The sequence below is a fragment of the Pimephales promelas genome, chromosome 4, assembly GCF_988280905.1.
Source record: "Pimephales promelas chromosome 4, fPimPro1.hap1.1, whole genome shotgun sequence".
Classification (NCBI taxonomy): Eukaryota; Metazoa; Chordata; class Actinopteri; order Cypriniformes; family Leuciscidae; genus Pimephales; species Pimephales promelas.
This window is the reverse complement of record NC_142772.1, coordinates 45,243,710-45,262,541: the sequence shown is the minus strand read 5'-3', so window position 1 is coordinate 45,262,541 and position 18,832 is coordinate 45,243,710. Positions and strand designations below refer to the sequence as shown.

At 37.0% G+C, this 18,832-nt stretch overlaps 1 protein-coding gene across 1 annotated transcript; it reads right to left on the bottom strand.

Annotated features, from left to right (window-relative positions):
* Positions 1 to 920: 920 nt before the first annotated feature.
* Positions 921 to 12,876, bottom strand: tor4ab (torsin family 4, member Ab). The gene is made up of 4 exons (XM_039659263.2): positions 12,621 to 12,876; positions 12,499 to 12,527; positions 4,325 to 4,684; positions 921 to 2,450 (listed from the first exon to the last, which is right to left on the bottom strand). Exons 3-4 carry the CDS (start codon positions 4,646 to 4,648, stop codon positions 1,635 to 1,637), a joined length of 1,140 nt encoding a protein of 379 aa, XP_039515197.2. The 5' UTR covers positions 4,649 to 4,684; positions 12,499 to 12,527; positions 12,621 to 12,876; the 3' UTR covers positions 921 to 1,634.
* Between the last annotated feature and the right edge of the window lie 5,956 nt (positions 12,877 to 18,832).

The following is an 18,832-nucleotide window of genomic DNA, read 5'->3' as shown; positions in this document are numbered from 1 at the left end:
GACGTCGACCTCCATTGGCCAGCAGTGCGGACGACACATCTAGCCTTTATATACATATCTATTGTAGTGCCACCTCACAAGGATTTATATAAAAGCCCCAAAGGTCATGTATGATTTTTTTCTTAAAGGGGTGGTTGATTATGATTTCACTTTTCTAACTTTAGTTAGTGTGTAATGTTGCTGTTCGAGCATAAACAACATCTGCAAAGTTACAACGCTCAAAGTTCAAAGCAAAGGGATATCATTGTATATAAGGCTACAAACGGCTGGTAGGGACTACACAACATTCCTCCCGGGTTAGAGACATCACTAACCATAAAATTTACATTAAACCCAAGCCCCGGGAGTGTGATTTATAGATTATCATGACAGAATATGCTAATCAATGACTAGAAGATAACTACACACAAGCTATAGGTTACATAAATTCATCAACTAACCATTCAGAAATGTCCTGTTGCTTCTAAATGTTGTCACTTCTTCTTCTTCTTCTTCAGTCTCTCCATCATTGTCTGACTCCAGTTTGAACAAAAAAGGCTAAAATTGTTTGAAATTTTCAGTGTATGACTGTGTGAGGTAAAAGGACACAAGCTTATGTAGCTCCGCCCCCTGTGCTGGGAGCAGCAGCTCATTTGCATTTAAAGGTACAGACACATTTGCTCACCCTCAAAAAGTGCCAATTTTAACACAATATATAAAAATATCTGTGGGGTATTTTGAGCCATTACTTTATATACACACTATGGGGACATCAAATACTTGTTTTACATCTTGTGAAAAGGGCACAATTTTGCCATAATCTCAACGTCATCTCAATTTAATGTTTTCACATGAAAAACAAACTATGTTGTTAATCATTACTCTGTTCATATGATCTTGAGGGTCATCCAAATGGCAATCAACATTCTGACACAAACATATTATTGAAAATTCTTTTAAGATACTTTTATTCAACCAAGCAGTCAGAAAAATTCCTGTTACCTTTTTTGTTGAGAAATACTTCACAGAGACACATCATTTGAATTAAAAAAAGATGTCACTAAACAAAACAAAACGTTTTTACCCCCAAAAATTATTTGAAGAATAGAAAGTCCAAAAGAACAGCATTGTATTTGATATTGTAACATTATAAATATCTTTATTGTCACTTTTGATCAATTTAATGCATCCTTATTGAATAAAAAACGTATTCTCCACTTTTTTGGAAATAGTTGAGTTTGGCTCCTCTAAACAGTTGAGTTTTACCGTTTTCGAATCCATTCAGCCGATTTTCTGATATTTAGAAGAATATCAGTAACCAGACAGTTTCTGGTCTCATTGACGTCCATAGTAGGAAAAATATATACTATGGAAGTCAATGAGACCAGAAACTGTGTGTATACTGATATTCTTCTAAATATCAGAAAATCAGCTGAATGGATTCGAAAACGGTAAAACCCAACTGTTTAACTCTAGGGGAGTGGTAAAATGAGCCTCTTTCCAAAAAAAGTGGAGTATCCCTTTAAACTTTCGAATGGTAGTGTATTTGGCAAGTTGTTTTTGCGATTCCGGTCTTTCTTTAGATAGGAGCTGTATTTGTGTAACTGAAAATAGCTGAATAGTGCATATTTTCATACAGAACTCACTCAGATCTCTCAAAGTAGGTTAACCTTTCCCACTACTTGTTTGCATCCAGTTTTTGCGTACTGTCTTCCAGCCGCTCTGTGATAGGCCAGTTCATCCGCCAGACTATCTACATGACTGAGTTCGGGGTAAAACCCTTCCAGGGTCATTTCCTCTAGAAAGCATTGTATGATGTGTTCCCGCTCCAGCAGGGAAAGAGGTATAAACTCGACTACTGGCTCCATCCATAGCGGATGGACGAGAGACAAGGCCTGTCGGAGCGGTTTATGGGCTCCGGCGGTGGAGGCGTTTTGAAGAATGTGAGCTGAGATCTCTCTTTGCCCCAGACTGCTGAGTAAAATGTATATCACGTTGAGAAACTCATTGGTCTGATCTGACTGAAGAAACGTCTGCAAGATGTCCAGCACCAGAGGTGGCATTAGTTCTACCTCATCCAGAATGAAGAAGGGAATCTGCTCCTCTTCCTCGGCTCGAGTCACTACCTCAGTTATACGGCGAGCCAGTGTGGAGGCGCAGTGCTGCGCTGCTTCCGGTAGGGGGCAGTGGTGTTTGGATAAATAATGCACCACTAGCTTGTCTTCCACCACGGAGCGGAAGTGCCGCACCAGTAGGCGACCCAGGTGGCTCTTCCCGACGCCAGACGCCCCGTGCAAAGACAGGACGAGGGGCTGCTGGTGGGCATAAGTGGACAGGTAATCGTTCAGATGGTCCATTAGCTCCTCTAGCGCCTCCGACTGGCCAAACACCTCCCTGTGCAACGTCCTCTCCAAACCCTCAAGATCGTACTTCACAACATGGTCGTCCAGATTCTCAATGGCATTGTAGACCTGGAAGAACAGGAACTAATTTAAAAAAAATAATTGGAAGGCACCTTGAAAGGGATACTCCTACGCTATCTCACGACCAATTCGTACGAGTGATTCAAAAGTGGCTAATTCGTACTAATTCATAGGAACTCACTCGTACGATTTGTCTAAACCCACGTGATGGTTATGTTTAGGGGCGGGGTCAGGGGTAGGTCATTCTTACGAATTCATACGAATTGGCTAATTCGTACAATATGTACGATTTAGCAAAATCGTACTAATTCGTACGAGTGAGGTCGTACGAATTGTTACGAATTAGCCACCTCGTAAAATTCGTACGAATTCCCGCGAGATCGGGTTGGATACTCCACCGTTTTTTCATATTAAACTATGTTATTCCCTTAACTAAGACGAATTGATACATACCTCTCTCGTCTCAGTGTGTGCACTCAATCGCTCTGGCGCGCAAGATACTTTGATAGCACTTACCCAGCAAACACAGAACGTTCCCGAATGGTCCCATGAGGTTTTTTTTTTGGGAACCAAACAAGAACATTAAAGGAACGTTCCATGTAGGTTATTTTTAGGTTCCATTTTTATGGTCCATTTATAACGTAAGGAGAATGTTACGGAACATTCCCTTAACCTTAAGGGAAAGTTCTAGGAACATTCTGGGAACTAAAAACTAACGTTCCCAGAACCTTTGTTTGCTGGGTAACGAGTCCAGTTCATTCAATATAGCACAAAACAAAACGTTGACACAAAATAAAACGTTGCGCTTTCCTAAGCGTGTAAAATGGATAACTATCTTGTATGGCGGAATACCACAAGTGCTTGGGAGCACTTCGACTCGGCTTTTCACGAGAGGACTTTTCACGAGTGGTGATATTACTGCGCAGAGTCGAAGTGTTCCCAAGCACTTGCTGTGGGATTCCGCCATACAATAGTTATCCATTTTACACGTTTAGAAAAGCGCAACGTTTTATTTTGCATCACCGTCCTAGGTCGAGTTACACTACTCATGTAACTGTATTTAAATAGGGAAAACGTGGAGGTGTTTGGTCGCTTCTTGGCCCATATTGAACGAACTGGGCTAGTTAAGTGCTATCAAAGTGTCTCGCGCCCCAGAGCGATTGAGTGCACGCAGACAAGAGATTTATGTATCAACTCGTCTTAGTTAAAGAGGCTACATGCGTTTACTGAAATTTCAACTCGTGACTGACACCTGTGGCCAAAAAACAGAACTGTCTAGTCACTAACTGTCACTAGTCATCTGCTGCAAGGAGGTCAACATTATGTTTCCAGAGGTAAGAACATTGTTTGAGATAAAGTGTTCTGCTTGCGAGTGTAGACTACTTGCTGACTAGCGGTGGTGGCAGAGTGATCCGAAACGTTTAACATGAACGCGCTTGACGTCATATCCGTAGACCGCGCGGGAAAAGTCCGACCCGACAGAAAATAGGAAAAATAGGATACGGGCTTATAGGTGCACCCACTGTGAGCGGACAAGGTGTCAGTATGCTCATCAGGAGATGTTTTAGTCATAAATGGTAAAATAAAAAGGGTATTGTTACGTTTATTTTAGGGAAAAAGCTGCATATAGCCTCTTTAAGGGAATAACATAGTTTAATAAGAAAAAAACAGTGGAGTATCCCTTCAATAAAGCTTTGGTTATACTTTATTTTGACGATCCACTTTAGCAATTCTACTAACTATAATAACTTTGCAACTACATGTCGACTGACTCTCATTAGAGTATTAGTACTCTCAGTGCTGAGTATGCGTCTGGTGTAAAACCTGTGCCAAATCCAATGAGTGTGTGTTTTTCAATTTAGTGGTTTTTCAATTCTGGCACAAAAGAAATGGCTCCCAAGGATAACAACAGGGAGAATTACCTGGACGAAGACGATCACGCTAAAGAGGATTAGGAAAGGTTTCGCTCGACTGCGCTCTATCTTTGGCTTGAACATCAGAGTGTCATTGGGGAACATCACGCGAGACTTCCTTCGCTTGGACTTTCTGGTTTGGGGGCTCTTAGGATGCAAACTCCCATCAGAGACAGCGGAGTTGGTGCTATGAGCCAACCTGACTGAATTAGATCTCTTTAGGTACTTTTTCTTGATTCGCATCATGGCTTTCAGCTGTGGGGAGAACATAGACACACTTTGCCCTCCTTCCTTCTCCTCATCTCCTCTAGCCTTTTCCACTTGAACATCCATGGAAACCCCTTTACAGTCCACCACCAGTCTGGAATACTGAGAGAAACAAACATAAGACCATGTCATAGTTAAATATTTGTATTAATTCACTTGGTAAATCTTACAGTGCCTACTTTGTTGAACCTGGAACAACATTCTTAATCAACCAATCAGATTTGAGGGACACGTTTACAGTTTATGTCAAGTTTAGGCTTACAAGCAGGGTTAGGTGTTGAGTTTTAGGGATCATTGATGGGTAAGGTAACGGGTTAGGTTAAGGGGAAGGGATAGGACTACATTTTCAGACAGTTGTTTCAGGATCAACAAAACATGACTTACTTGGCAAAATCACGGTGACCGTGTTTCTTACAGCCAGTAGCTCAGTTCTGCTACAGGTCGAGGAAGTTAGCGTGACTAGTTTTGTCTTACATTTTGCTGTATCTTGGCAAACGCATGATAATTAGAGGTAATTAAGATTGAGAGGCTAAATAAGAGACTGGATTTGGCAGCAATAGAGATGTGTGTGTGTATACTGTAAATTGTTAAGCATGAACCTTAGGCAAGTACAGTATTAGACAAGACAAATCGATTTTAAAGAGAATTCGACCCCAAATCAACCTACAGTAACTACTTTTTAAAAAGTTTAAATAATGGATTTCACATTTAGAGACTTTTCAAGGTCATTCACTCTCAGAAAAAAGGTACGAAAGCTGTCACCGGGGCTGTACCTTTTCAAAAGGTACACTTGTGTCCATTTTAGGTTCTAATTTGTACGTTTTATGTGCTAATATATACATTTTATGTGCTAATGTGTACATTTTTTGGTGCTAATATGTACATTTCAGGTGCTAATATGCACATTTCAGGTACTAATATGTACATTTTAAGTGTTGATATGTACACTTTAGGCAGGGTTCTCAAGTCTCACGCATTGGCCGTGAGACACACTCATTTCGACCGGTTCACACGCTCACACGCCACACTGTGTATTTCTCACGCTGAAAAGGCAATGCCAACCAAGTTGTCCTGGCTGAAAGCTTTCTAACGTTGTATACGAGGCACAGGCAAACAAAGTGAAGTTTCCTGCCGCCAGCGCGTATCTCCGCCAGATTGCGTTCGTTACTAGGCAACATATATGCGCGCTGCGTGCACCACTGATCTATACATGACATGTCATTCAGTAGCGCGAACACACGGAAATGGACGGAACATCCTCGGCCACCGTACGTTCGTTACTAGGTAACCAACAACATCGCGCGAACACATGTGTCGTGATGGAGAAGAAGGTAAGTTGGAAGAAGCTCGTCTAACATTTTTGGGCTAGAACATTTAATATGTAGCCCATCGTACATTATTATTGATGCAGTCAAAAACTCTACAACTACTTTGCAACCAGGCTCAGTTTGGCTATCTTACGTTATCTGAAACTAAGAGAAATCTTAGTGGGTATCAGTGGCGGCTGGTGAAAAATATTGGAGGGGGGGCTGAATAAGAGGGGGGTCTGGGGGTCCCCCCCCCCCCCGAAAATTTTGAATTTAGTAGATGTGATTTCCTGCATTCTGGTGCATTTTAGGCCTTAGGCCATGCCCTTACCTATACCAATAAAATAACTTAAACCAGTCAATACCAATGGTCAAATAATACAATAATAATAATAACAGTTTGACAGTTACTGATAATGAACAAGTTGTTTATTATGCTCTGTGTGCTGACAAAAAAAGTGCAAACGCATAATATTGATAAATTATAATATAGGTAATACAAAAAATAATAGATAATACAACAATCTAGTTTAATCAATCCCCAGCTGTAGATTACATATTTTTGACAAATTGACAATTGGATAATGGATAACAATGTGTTGATACTAGAGAAAGAGAGAGAGAAAAGGCTGTGAAAGAGAGGGTGGGACAACATTCTTGCGGGTAACACCCAAGTATGAGAAGAAAGTTGATTTTAACTAGTATGAAACACAGTAATCTAGCTCAGAACTTAAAAACATCAAAAACAAAGCAAACACACAGGTATTAATATTCCTATAACTATTTTAATATCAAATGTGTGTGAAACAGTGTTTATGTGTGTGTGTGTGTGTGTGAGTAAGTGAGTGACAGAGACAGACAGGTCAATTCCCACGACTTACTTTACATTATTTCCACTCGACGTCACTGACGCTGCCATTCTGCTCTCATCTGAGGTAAAAAAAAAAAAATGTCCCGTGGTGCGCGTGCACGGTGCACTCCCCTAATCTGATACTGTGGGCGATATTTTGAGATGGTCCTCACTGCGGAACATGAAATCCATGGGGAGGAGTCGGATCCAGATCCAACTCCTCCCACCTTCCATACACCTAAACCTAACCAACTCCGCCCCCTGATCCCTAAACCCACCCCTAATCCCTAAACCCAACCCTAATCCTAACCATCTCCACCCCTTGGATCGTGATCCGACTCCTCCCCGTGGATCTCATGTTCTGCATTGAGGTGCTACTGGATATTTTCAGCGCCCCCAAACCATAAAATTTGACGACGCTGATTGGCGAAATATAAACTTTTTTGCATAGCAACCGGGGAACTATTGGCTTAAATTCCAGCACTGTGGGGCTGAGCGAACTGGCGCCCTGAGAAGACAGCCTATTGGCTATACTACTACACCAACATGATAAAAGTAACGAAAGTGAATGCAAATATCATTCTGGTGAGTTCAAAACACTTTTCAAAGTAAAACCATTATTAGCATATAATTAACATTGATTATTTTTCAAAATTATAAATTATAATATATATTAAAAAAAAACAGACAGACAGGTCGGAGGGAGGGCGGCGCCCCAGCGCCCTCTATGGGCGAGCCGCCCCTGGTGGGTATGGAAAGGAATGAAGATTTACTGATTTTATTTTAAATTAAATTATACTGTAATATTAATAGTCTTTCTAGTTACATTAAGGATGTATTACAGCAGATTGCTCTGGGTAATATTTAATCATTGTCATAATGTTGCATTTGTATTTTTCAAAGATGTCAGGAAAAAAGCAAAAAGATATTTTGTCATTTTGGGCACCAAAGGGTAAGCCCCCTAAGGTTGCCAGATTAGAGGAGACAGTGGAAGAGGTGGTGCACTCTAATCTGTCCATTTGTTCTCAATGTCCCACCACACAATAAATCATTCGTCTAGATAGAAGACGCATTCAAAAATCAAAATGCAATTTTTAAAGATTTGTTTGAAACTGTTTGGAGCAATTTGTTATATTTTTGGTTAGCTATATTTGTAATACTGCATTAAAGAGTATTTGATGTGATGAATTGCTCTGTCATTTATCAGATTTACTAATTGTTATAATTTTAATTTGTTCTGGTTAATTATGAACAATGGGTAAAATTGGGGGCGGGGATGGGTGGGCGGGGCTTCATTATGGCTCCTCCCCTAACCGCGTGTGATCTCACTCCAAGCTTTTGCTCAAACTTGAGAACCCTGCTTTAGGTGACGTTAATATGTACATTTTATATGCTAATATATACATGTTATGTGCTAATATGTAAATTTTTGGTGCTAATATGTAAATTTTAAGTGTTGATATGTACATTTTAGGTGCTAATATGTACCAGTAAGGTACCAATATGCACCCTTAAGGTACAAAAGTGTCAGCTTTTGTACCCTTTTTTCTGAGAGTGTTGAGAAAGCTCTGATATTAAATTATGCTCACTTTAAAAGCACATTTCTGATACAGGCTGTAAGTAAGGGATAATCCACAACCACTAGCTGTGCATTAAATGTTTTAAATGTACCAACATGACATCATGACTTTTGCGTAAACATACACGTCACTTTCAAGTCAAGTGGCGTGTTATCTGTACGCATTTTGAACTATCGCGTGTATGCGTGTACGTCTACGCCGTTAAATGTCCGAGTGAAACAAACCAAAATGTAGATCTACATCTGGGGAGCAATATTTTTTTCCTAGATTTGGCGCAATGCCAGCTAGTGGTCAGGAGATATGAAAAATGGTTATTTGTGCTCATTCAAAACTTCTGAACGGTTTAACCAAAAATCAAGAATCTGGTCTCTTAAGATTTGATTCCCAATTTTGCTATATCGGCCATTTTAGACAACGGCCATTTTGAATTTTGTTGTCAAATGCTATATTTTATAAACGCATTGGTGGATTGTTACATGCCTTGAAGGTACAAGGCCTTAAAGGGTTAGTTCACCCAAAAATGAAAATTATGTCAATATTTACTCACCCTCATGTTGTTCCAACCCCGTAAGACCTTCGTTCATCTTCGGAACACAAATTAAGATATTTAAGATATTAAGATCGCTCCTGCATTCAGTCCATAGGCTTCTTGAGGGAATGACTCTTGCTGGCATCGAAAAGTCATTAAAGACATCGTTAAAATAGTCCAAGTGACTACAGTGGCTCAATTTTAACTTCATCAAACGACGAGAACACTTTTTGTGCGCAAAAACAAACAAAAATAACGACTTTATTTCAACTATTCACTTCCTTCTCTATGGGCCTGTAGTCAGTTAACGTAGTGTGATTGCGTAAAACTACGTCACACGTAGGCTCACTATTGGCCGACGCTGGTCATGTGTGTGATGCGTGTGACGTACAATAACTGAAGCTTACGCTATTAAACTAGTAACCTGACTCGCGCAGAGGGAGAAATAAACGAATAGTTGAAATAAAGTTGTTATTTTTGTTGTTTTTTTGCGCACAAAAGTGTTCTCATCGTTTGATAAACTTAAGATTGAGCCACTGTAGTCACTTGGACTATTTTAACGATGTCTTTAATGACTTTTCGAGGACAGCAAGTCATTCCTTCAAGAAGCCTATGGACTAGTATGCAGGAGCGATCTTAATATCTTAAATACTGAAGAATTGTAATGAAATTTCAGAAAAATGCTTAACACACTTGGTGAGGAGCAGGTGCTTGTATATTTTGGGTTTTCAGTTAGTGTTGATTATATAGGGCGTGTTGAACGCTTGAGACTTTTTTCTTTCTTAGGTAGTTTATTGGGAATGGGATGTAGTTTAAGTGTGGGTTTTGTTTTAGTATATTTTTTGATTTAGGCCCACTCAGGTTCGGCATTTGTTCTTTATCTGCGTTTCAATGGCCTAAATCTACTCAGAACCTCTTAGCAACTGAACATCAACGTACTGGAAATCACATACAACACATAATGTAATGGTGGCATCTTTTGAATGAGCAACACCACTCACATTTTGTAATAAAAAGAAAATGTAATCTTCTTTAGAAAATGAAATAATCTAGTTTCTATTAACTCACGATACATGCATTCAGGGAAAGTCCACATGCATTTCTCTCTAAAGTTTACATCAAAGTGCTCTCATGTGTATTACACAAGGCTCATTATCCTAAGCTCCACAGGTCCGGGCAGAGAAAGAAATAGCGATGTGTCTGAGATGACTTTACAATTTTGCATAACTCTCTAGACTCACACTGCCGTTTTGTTTCACAAAAAACGCACAAACAGGAAGTTGATGTTTAACACACTAGCATTGAAATTAGAGTCTGTCTGTATAACGATATGGCATTGTTTATGTGTGTATTGTGTGTTAAATAATGATCTCAAAATGTATTAGACGTAAAAATGTTTGCTTAAAACCGTAAAAATATGTAAGTGCTACTGAAGTGGAGATTTCTGGCTCATTGAATGTCATTGCGATAAGTGTCTACGCTCAGATGTACTATCCATACAGGCAAAAAACATTGTTTTTTCATGATGATATTTTAAAGATTCCTAATTTTGTTTTGTAGGTCTCCTAAAATAGGTTTAATTCTTCTAAGGTCAAAAAACGTATAATACATTTCAGCTTTTTATCACAGTGTCTAAGACCGTTCGATAAAGGACTGCACTGATTGGTCAGATGGCCGAGTCTGTTGTTTCCGCAGTAGTTTCAATTTTGATATTTTTAAGTCAAATCATTCATGTCTGTCAGTCAAATTATGGAGGTCTACGCAATAACAAAGACACCTACGTCTTGGATGCCCTTGAGGTAAGATAAAAAATACCAAAAATTTCATTTCAAAGTGAACTATCCCTTTAAATAGGAAGTAAGACAGTGATTATTGACGACTTGTTTTAGGCTGTTCAGAATCTATTCTTTCTTTTGGGATACAATAACGGTCCCCCCAGTTTCTCAGGCAAGGTTTAAGTTGGGTCCCAGACTAAAATGCATGTTTAAGCTGTTTTAAAGGGATACTCCACTTTTTTTTGGAAATAGGCTCATTTTACAACTCCCCCAGAGTTAAACAGTTGAGTTTTACCGTTTTCGAAATCATTCAGCCAGTTTTCTGATATTTAGAAGAATGTCAGTAACCAGACAGTTTCTGGTCTCATTGACTTCCATAGTAGGAAAAAATATACTATAGAAGTCAATGAGACCAGAAACTGTCTGGTTACTGATATTTTTCTAAATATCAGAAAATCGGCTGAATGGATTTCGAAAACGGTAAAACTCGACTGTTTAACTCTGGGGGAGTGGTAAAATGAGCCTGTTTCCAAAAAAAAGTGGAGTATCCCTTTAACTGAAAGCAACTTGCACTGACATATATTAAATTATGTCTGTGCCATTGTTTTGTCTCAAGATTCACACAAGTAATGTTTTTTTTCTAAGGCACGTTTATAAAAGCTCAATCTAATCCTGGCTTAATCCAAGCCCTGTCTGTGAAACCGGGCCTTTATTTATTGTAAACTGTGACCTTTTACATTCACAATCTGCTATATTACACACTACTTGAACGGTATCCAGAAAAGTCATAACGACAGATTTACTCCTAAATATATTCTGAAGGACTTTCCCAAAGGGTTTGTTCATACATGCCTATCATTTGCCTGGTTTTACACAACATTTTATTCCTGAAAACATGGTGATATTTTTTTCCCCTGACTGTTGACTGGGTTTTCTGATATATGGAGTGATAAAAGAGATACCAGTAACCCCTTACAATACAATATGATATGATACTACTTTATTAAACCCCAAAAGTACAGAAACAGAAACGATAAAAATCACCTGAAAGCATAGCAAATCTAGATCTACACTAGTTGACAAAATGAAACACATTTTTTGAACCTGGCTTCATTCAAGGTTCAGATTTCTGTTCTGGCAAAGTATGCAAATTAGAGCGTATTTGATTATACTCCCTCGTTTGTATACTTGAAAAAACGTGTGATACAAATGTTTTTGGGGGAATTCTTAATGTAATCAATGAGGAAGTATGGTATATATTCCCCTATTCACCTGCGATGTCTGCCATAAATATAAATGCCACCTAATGTTCATTCAGACATTTTTAAAGGGATAGTTCTCCCAAAAATGACCATTTACTCATGTTGTAACCAAACCTGTATCTGTTTCTTTCCTCTGTTGAAACATTTAGAAAAATGTTGGTAATTAAACAGTTGACGATAGCCATTGAGCCCTATTATGAAAGTCAATGCCACCGCCAACTGTTTGAATACCAACATTCTTCAAAATATCTTCTTTTGTGTTCAACGGAAGAAAGAAACTCAGAAATTATGATGACATCATTTTCATTTTTGGGTGAACTATCCCTTTGCGACTATTCTGAATCCATTATATGAAAACATAACTGTATATTTCCATTTTTCAAGGGATGGCTGGAGAATGGTGTTTGTTTGCAGCTCTGTGAGGGCAGTTATGCAAACTTCACTATGCAAATGGTTCTGTTGCTCAGAAGCACTAACATAAAAAATGTATATGGAGACAGAAAATGATCTAGAAATGGAGGAGATTACAAAAACATGTTTTTTGTCAACAGCAAGGGTCAGATGCATAGACTTGCCTGATTGTATGGATAAAAAACATAATATGGGCCTTTACCTTTCATGGATGAGTCTGCAACGATACCACTGTGATAAAGAGAAAAACATGATGACAATCTATGATCGACAGACAAGGTTAAACTAAAAATAAAAAACAAGAAGATGAGACGGTAAACAGACCTTCAAAGCTGCATGTGGCGTCTGCTTGCTTGCTTCCTTCTCCTTGAGTGCTGGTTCTTGTCCTCAAAGATGGCGATTTTAATGATGATTGATATGAAGAAGACGATGTTACAAACACACATGCACACCTTTCGACTACCTGCTCACTCGCTCCTATTTCCATCACACCATCTCTGTGTCTGAGCTCCACCCTCTCGCCCCACTGTCACTGTCCTTGTCCAATGAACCACATACAATAGCCTATATCAGTGTGAGTGGCCAACTTTTCCCATTTAAAGAGCAAGATTATTTAAAATGGATGTCCACTCCAACCACTAATACATATTTTTTTAATTCCACTTATTATATAAGGAACATTACAATTAGTTAGTATAGCGAGCATCGATGCTATGCCATTTATTACTGTTAATCAAAATCTCTTAAAGGTATAGTTCACTTTAAAATTATATTTGGTATATCAATGTGTGCTTACATTTACGAGTCATTAAATCATGTTTAATTTGGACTTCTCTGTGCATGCTCTTTGAGGTGGTGACCATAGACCTCCATTATATGACTGACAGACAAGAACGGTTTGACCTAAAAATGTCAAAATTGAAAATACTGTGGAAACAAAGACACTTTCATCTTGGATGCCCTTGAGGCTGAAACATACCAAAAATTAATTTCAAAGTGAACTATCCCTTTAATCATGTTGTAAAGCATGCCATGTGAAATAATAGTCAGAAACCACAATGTTGAGTACATTATATTTGGCTTTTATGGCTTATATTTGAGGGAAAAAACTCAGTTTTATTCAGAGACTCAAACTGAGCAAAATATGTAATATGATGCCAGTGCTGATATATATATATATATATATATATATATATGAACAAAAAGTATGATGAAATTCTCATTACTTGCAATATAATCAAGTAGTTCCAATGTAAAAATTATTCTCAATTTAAGGCCCTTTACTTGATAAAAAGTAGTAAATAACTATTTTCTAATCCTACTCTTCAGTGTAATTTTATATGAATTTATTCAGATTGGTTTCAATTTTGGATGGATGGATGAATGGACGGACAAATAAATAAATGAATGAGATGCCACCATGCTTGAGGAATGACCCATCTGGCATGTTTCTACATTGTTCACAAATGATCTAAACAACATTTACATAACTGATCTGTGGGTAGAACAGAAAGCGGTATTAATTGAGATTATTTGCAGTCTGATTCACTAATTATTCAATTAGGTTTGCTGGAGGAGCAACTTTCCTAGCAAAATTAATAATGAACAGTAGGTATCCCGAGTCCAAGCATCCACACAGAAACAAACCACAAATGTAAGTTCATGTCCTTGATATTTCACCTGAGGGACGTTTGTCACAAAGTTCATCTTCTGTGTGTGTCTTCTTACACAAAACTGAATGACCACTTGCGTCACAATCTTAAGTGGGCATTGAGTTTCTATTTCCATAGTAACCTTTAACCTTTTGCAGTTCTGAATTAATTGTAAAACATATATATTTAATGTCATAAAGTGTAGGGGCAAAACACGGCGTAATTTAACCTAGAAATCAAATATGGCTTTTTTATATTAATAATTAGACACCAATTAAAACATACATGCACTATGAATGTTTACTAAATAATAATTATATATATATATATATATATATATATATATATTAGGGCTGTGCAAAAATTAATTGCGATTAATCGCATCCAAACTAAAAGTCTGTGTTTACATAGTATATTTGTGTGTGCTGTATATAATTATTTTGTATATATAAATACACACACATGCATGTATATATTTAAGAAAATGTGTTATTCATATATAAAATATTGATATTTATATAATATAAATTCTGTATATATATATATATACACACACAAAATCTAAGCACAAATAATTCTTAAATATATGCATGCATGCATAGGTATTTATATATACAAAACAATTATATAGAGCACACACAAATATATTATGTAAACACAGACTTTTATTTTGGATGCGATTAATTGCAATTAATTTTTGCACAGCCCTAATATATATATATATATATATATATATATATATATATATTATTGGTCAAATATAGCATTAAATCATAAGTAATTTTTGGTCTGGTTATACTGTATGTTTACTGTAGAGTGTTTCCTGTTGGGATTTGGAAAGAAAAGAAAAGGATGATTACTCACCCATGTGGAGGAGCCATCAGGGAAACTCACTGTATGTGGGAGGGCTGTGAGTAACTCTGCTTGTTTTTTGTTTGAGGTAAATTATATTGGCCTTGACCTCAGAGAGACAAGAGCGACTCTTTTATCAGCCTGAAAGAGCCGTGATATGTATTTACAACATGGTGGGAGGAAGCTTTCTTCAATGGGATTTCCATACACTTCATAGAATATCTCTTTCTTCCTCCTTCTGTTCAACCGTGAACAAAAGTGAGATAAAACTATATAAATATCGTTTGTTTTCTCACACAAACCGCTCGTTTCGTGTCCTAGGCCATTAATGTGTACTTACATTTACGAGTCATTAAATCATGTTTAATTTGGACTTCCCTGTGCATGCTCTTTGAGGTGGTGACCATAGACCTCCATTATATGACTGACAGACAAGAACGGTTTGACCTAAAAATATCAAAATCGAAACTAGACACCTTCATCTTGGATGCCCTTGAGGTAAGCCAAAACACACCAAAAATTAATTTCAAAGTGAACTATCACTTTAAAGTAGCTGGAGCAAGTTTTTTACTGAGACAAGCACAGGCGAGTGACTTATCTGCTCAATTTCCTACGAAAACATTCCCGACAGGTCTAAAATGTAAACTTACCATAATGAATCATAAGACAAAAACACATCTTTAAAGAAGGATGGGTAATGTATTGACTGATTATTTCAATTGTATTATTATTTAACAAAAAATCAATAAAAATCAATTTCTCAATAGAGAAAATAAAGGCTTTTTTATTACACGGAAACCGTTCCGTTGTAAGAAAAAAACTAAAAACACTATAAAAGTAGAGGTAAAAATAAAGGTACTGGCTGTGGTAAATGGGGTTAGCACTTGGATACCCCTTAACTGTCACCGTCCCGGTACCGGGACGCCTAACTTTACTTCACTATATTTCTATTAAATCCTAATCTAATTATGACAAATTATATATTGTTGGAAAGGTCTAAGACTTCTTAATAGATATTCTACCCCTGTTTTGTGTTAAAAATTATGTAGGAAGAGTAATTGATGAATTTATGACAAGAGTGCACCTCAAAAAATCTGCATCATAACAGGAGTTTTGACCTTTGTCACAAAAAGTCGATGAACCCACTTTTAATCATTGAAACTTCTGTTTTTATGCTAAAAGTTCATAATAAACATATAATCTAGTATTTTTCAATAAAAAATAAAAAATTATAGTACAATATTATCCTCTAAAAATGATATTTATATTTATTATCCTCTAAAATATAATATTATTTTGTATCGCCTTTTTTATTATATCACATATTTTAGTAGTTATCATAAATTAGGTATCATTTGAAAGCTTATAAACTCAGAATTCATCGTGTGAAAACTGTTTTATAATTGAAAGTTGGGTTACCATAGAAACGGTACTTATTTTATCAGGCTCCTCCCCTTTTGGGCATCATTATATTTCATAATTTATGATCAAAACCTTTTCTAATCTTGACAAAACTGATATTGTCAGAAAGGTCAGAGTCTCAAGGTTCCAAATTTTGTGACAGAATTGATATTTGGACAGAAATGTATTAATTTGTTAAGGCAGAATGTATACAACTAAATTCAATGGAATTCAATGGCACCCGGTGGCTATTTTTGGTACTACGCCTAAACAAAATCTCATGAGAACTTCAATTTTTGTGATATCAACTTCAAATTTGGAACATAACTTGATAAGATGTATGGCTTTGATTTTATAGAAATTTTAGAGTAAAAAATATTTTATAAAATATATATTTATATAAAATAAAAAATATATAGTACAGTATATTTAATTTACTGTAAATTTAAACTTCCATAACTTTTTCATACTTTCATTTTTTGAAGTGTTTTCACTTCAGCAATATTCTGCTGAGTGTCTTCTTTAAAACAAGACCAAACTTGGGTGTATATTCCAAAGCATTCTTAAATTACAACCATTTAAGTTTGAATAGTGCATTTTAACCCCCATTCTCAAAAAGGGGGGTGACAGCTAAGGGGTTAATACACTCTTTATGTTTGGTGTGCCATGATCACAACAACTCTTATACTCACACAGTACAAAAACTTATACGTGCAGACTCAACACGGCCTCCACAAGAATAAAGATAAGGAACAGACAAAACTCTTGCCAGTTCCCACAAAGGTTGAAGGACACACATAACCAACACAAACACACTTTTGTCAAAATCTCTTTCTACACCAGTAACACGTTCAAAGCGAAAGCACAATTGTGCATAGTTCACATGTTGTACAAAAGAACAATAGTATGGCAAAAAAAATGACTTTAATCCGGTCTGGTCGCAGTCTTTGTGCCAGTTTAAACATTACCTGACGTATAGGCCTAGCTGCGACAATACAAAGTCAGAGATGTGTCACATCACTCACCCAAACTGTCTGGAGGAATCAGTGGTGAATCAGTCTAACCCAACATTTACCTTAATACAGTACATTAAAATCCTCTCACTGTACAATCAAACTGTCTCCAGCAGAACTGGTAATGTCTGATCCAAATCCACACAGAAACAACCGGCACACCTTATCATCAGTCCAGGCTGTAACATTTATTTTAAGAACAGATTTGTCTGTGACACTAAAGTTAACTGCATTATAACAATGAACAATGCTTCTATAGCATGTATGGGCCTATTATGCCTCATTTAAATGTCGAAGCTTGTTTCCACCACTGAATACAAGAGTAAAGTGACTTTTTCCCCTACAATTGTGAGCTTTTATCTTGCAATTGTGAGAAATAAAGCCAGAACTGCAAGATATAAACTTGTAATTTTGTGAGGATGAAATCATTTTATTGTATAGCCTATTTTTTTTTATTAACCAGCTTTAACATAGATGACTAATAATAGAAACTCTGTGAATGTTACACATTGTTAGTTTATAGGCTAATGCATTCGCTGATGTTAACACAAGACTTTGTGCTCATGCAGAGTGCGCTATTTTTAGATATTTGCACAGGCTAGGCAACTGATGTATTGATTTCAAAATTCAGAAAAAGTACGGATCTTTCAACAGTGCAAAGTTTCACTTTACTTCCTTCTACAATTTTGCCTCACATCCGTGAGCTGAAGTCACTAAAGTTACATAGAAATGTATTTCCCCATTTCTGAGGTTTCAAGAGTTGGATGGCACAGTGCTCTCATGTTTTCACTGGTTTGTTTGGTTTTGTCAGCCATACAAGGCGAGAGAGATAGAGAGAGGGGGGGGGGGCAGCTTGACGAGCTCTGGTACTTTTCCATTGCGTAAAACCGCTCATCAATGAAGCGCGGTGAAGTTCGGGCCAGATTTGGGAATGAACTTTGGCGGGAGGGCGCCATCTTGTGAATGTGAGGGGCAGTGGCGGCTCGATACCAGACTTTTCCCATCTACATAACTCTGAAAAACGTTGATAATGTAATCGCTATGTAATCGCTTTGGACAAGCTGTGTTGGTATGAGAAAAAAAGAAATAACGAATCAACATTGTAAACACGCATAGCCTATGTAAAAACAAAAACAACAAAAAAATGTCCCAAATTACGTAATAGCTACTCTTCGGGTCACAAAGTGCTTCACAGTAAAAAAATAAATAAAAAATAAAAACCACAACGCACATAACAAACAAATATGGCTAGTTAAATGCTTGTCTCAAATGTGTCTTAAAGGAGTAGTTCACTTTTAAAAAAAACTTGTGCTGATAATTTACTCACCCCATGTCATCCAAGATATCCATGTCTTTCTTTCTTCAGTCGAAAAGAAATTAAGGTTTTTGATGAAAACATTCCAGGATCCATATAATGTACTTATATAATTTTCTCCATATAATGGACTTTATTGGGCACCAAACGGTTCGTCATTTACGTCATATTTATCATATTTAATTAGATCATATTTTTTGTTTGCTGGGATGATTGTCAATAAAAAGTATAGTTTTGAAATGTATATATACACTAGCAGTCAAAAGTTTTGGATCGGTAAGATTTTTAATGTTTTTTTAAAAA

Excerpts from the sequence above, each read along its gene's own strand:
- tor4ab (XM_039659263.2), bottom strand. The coding sequence starts at position 4,648 with ATGGATGTTCAAGTGGAAAAGGCTAGAGGAGATGAGGAGAAGGAAGGA. Across the intron at positions 2,451-4,324 it reads GCGTGATCGTCTTCGTCCAG|GTCTACAATGCCATTGAGAA; the intron begins GTAATTCTCCCT and ends CTGTTCTTCCAG.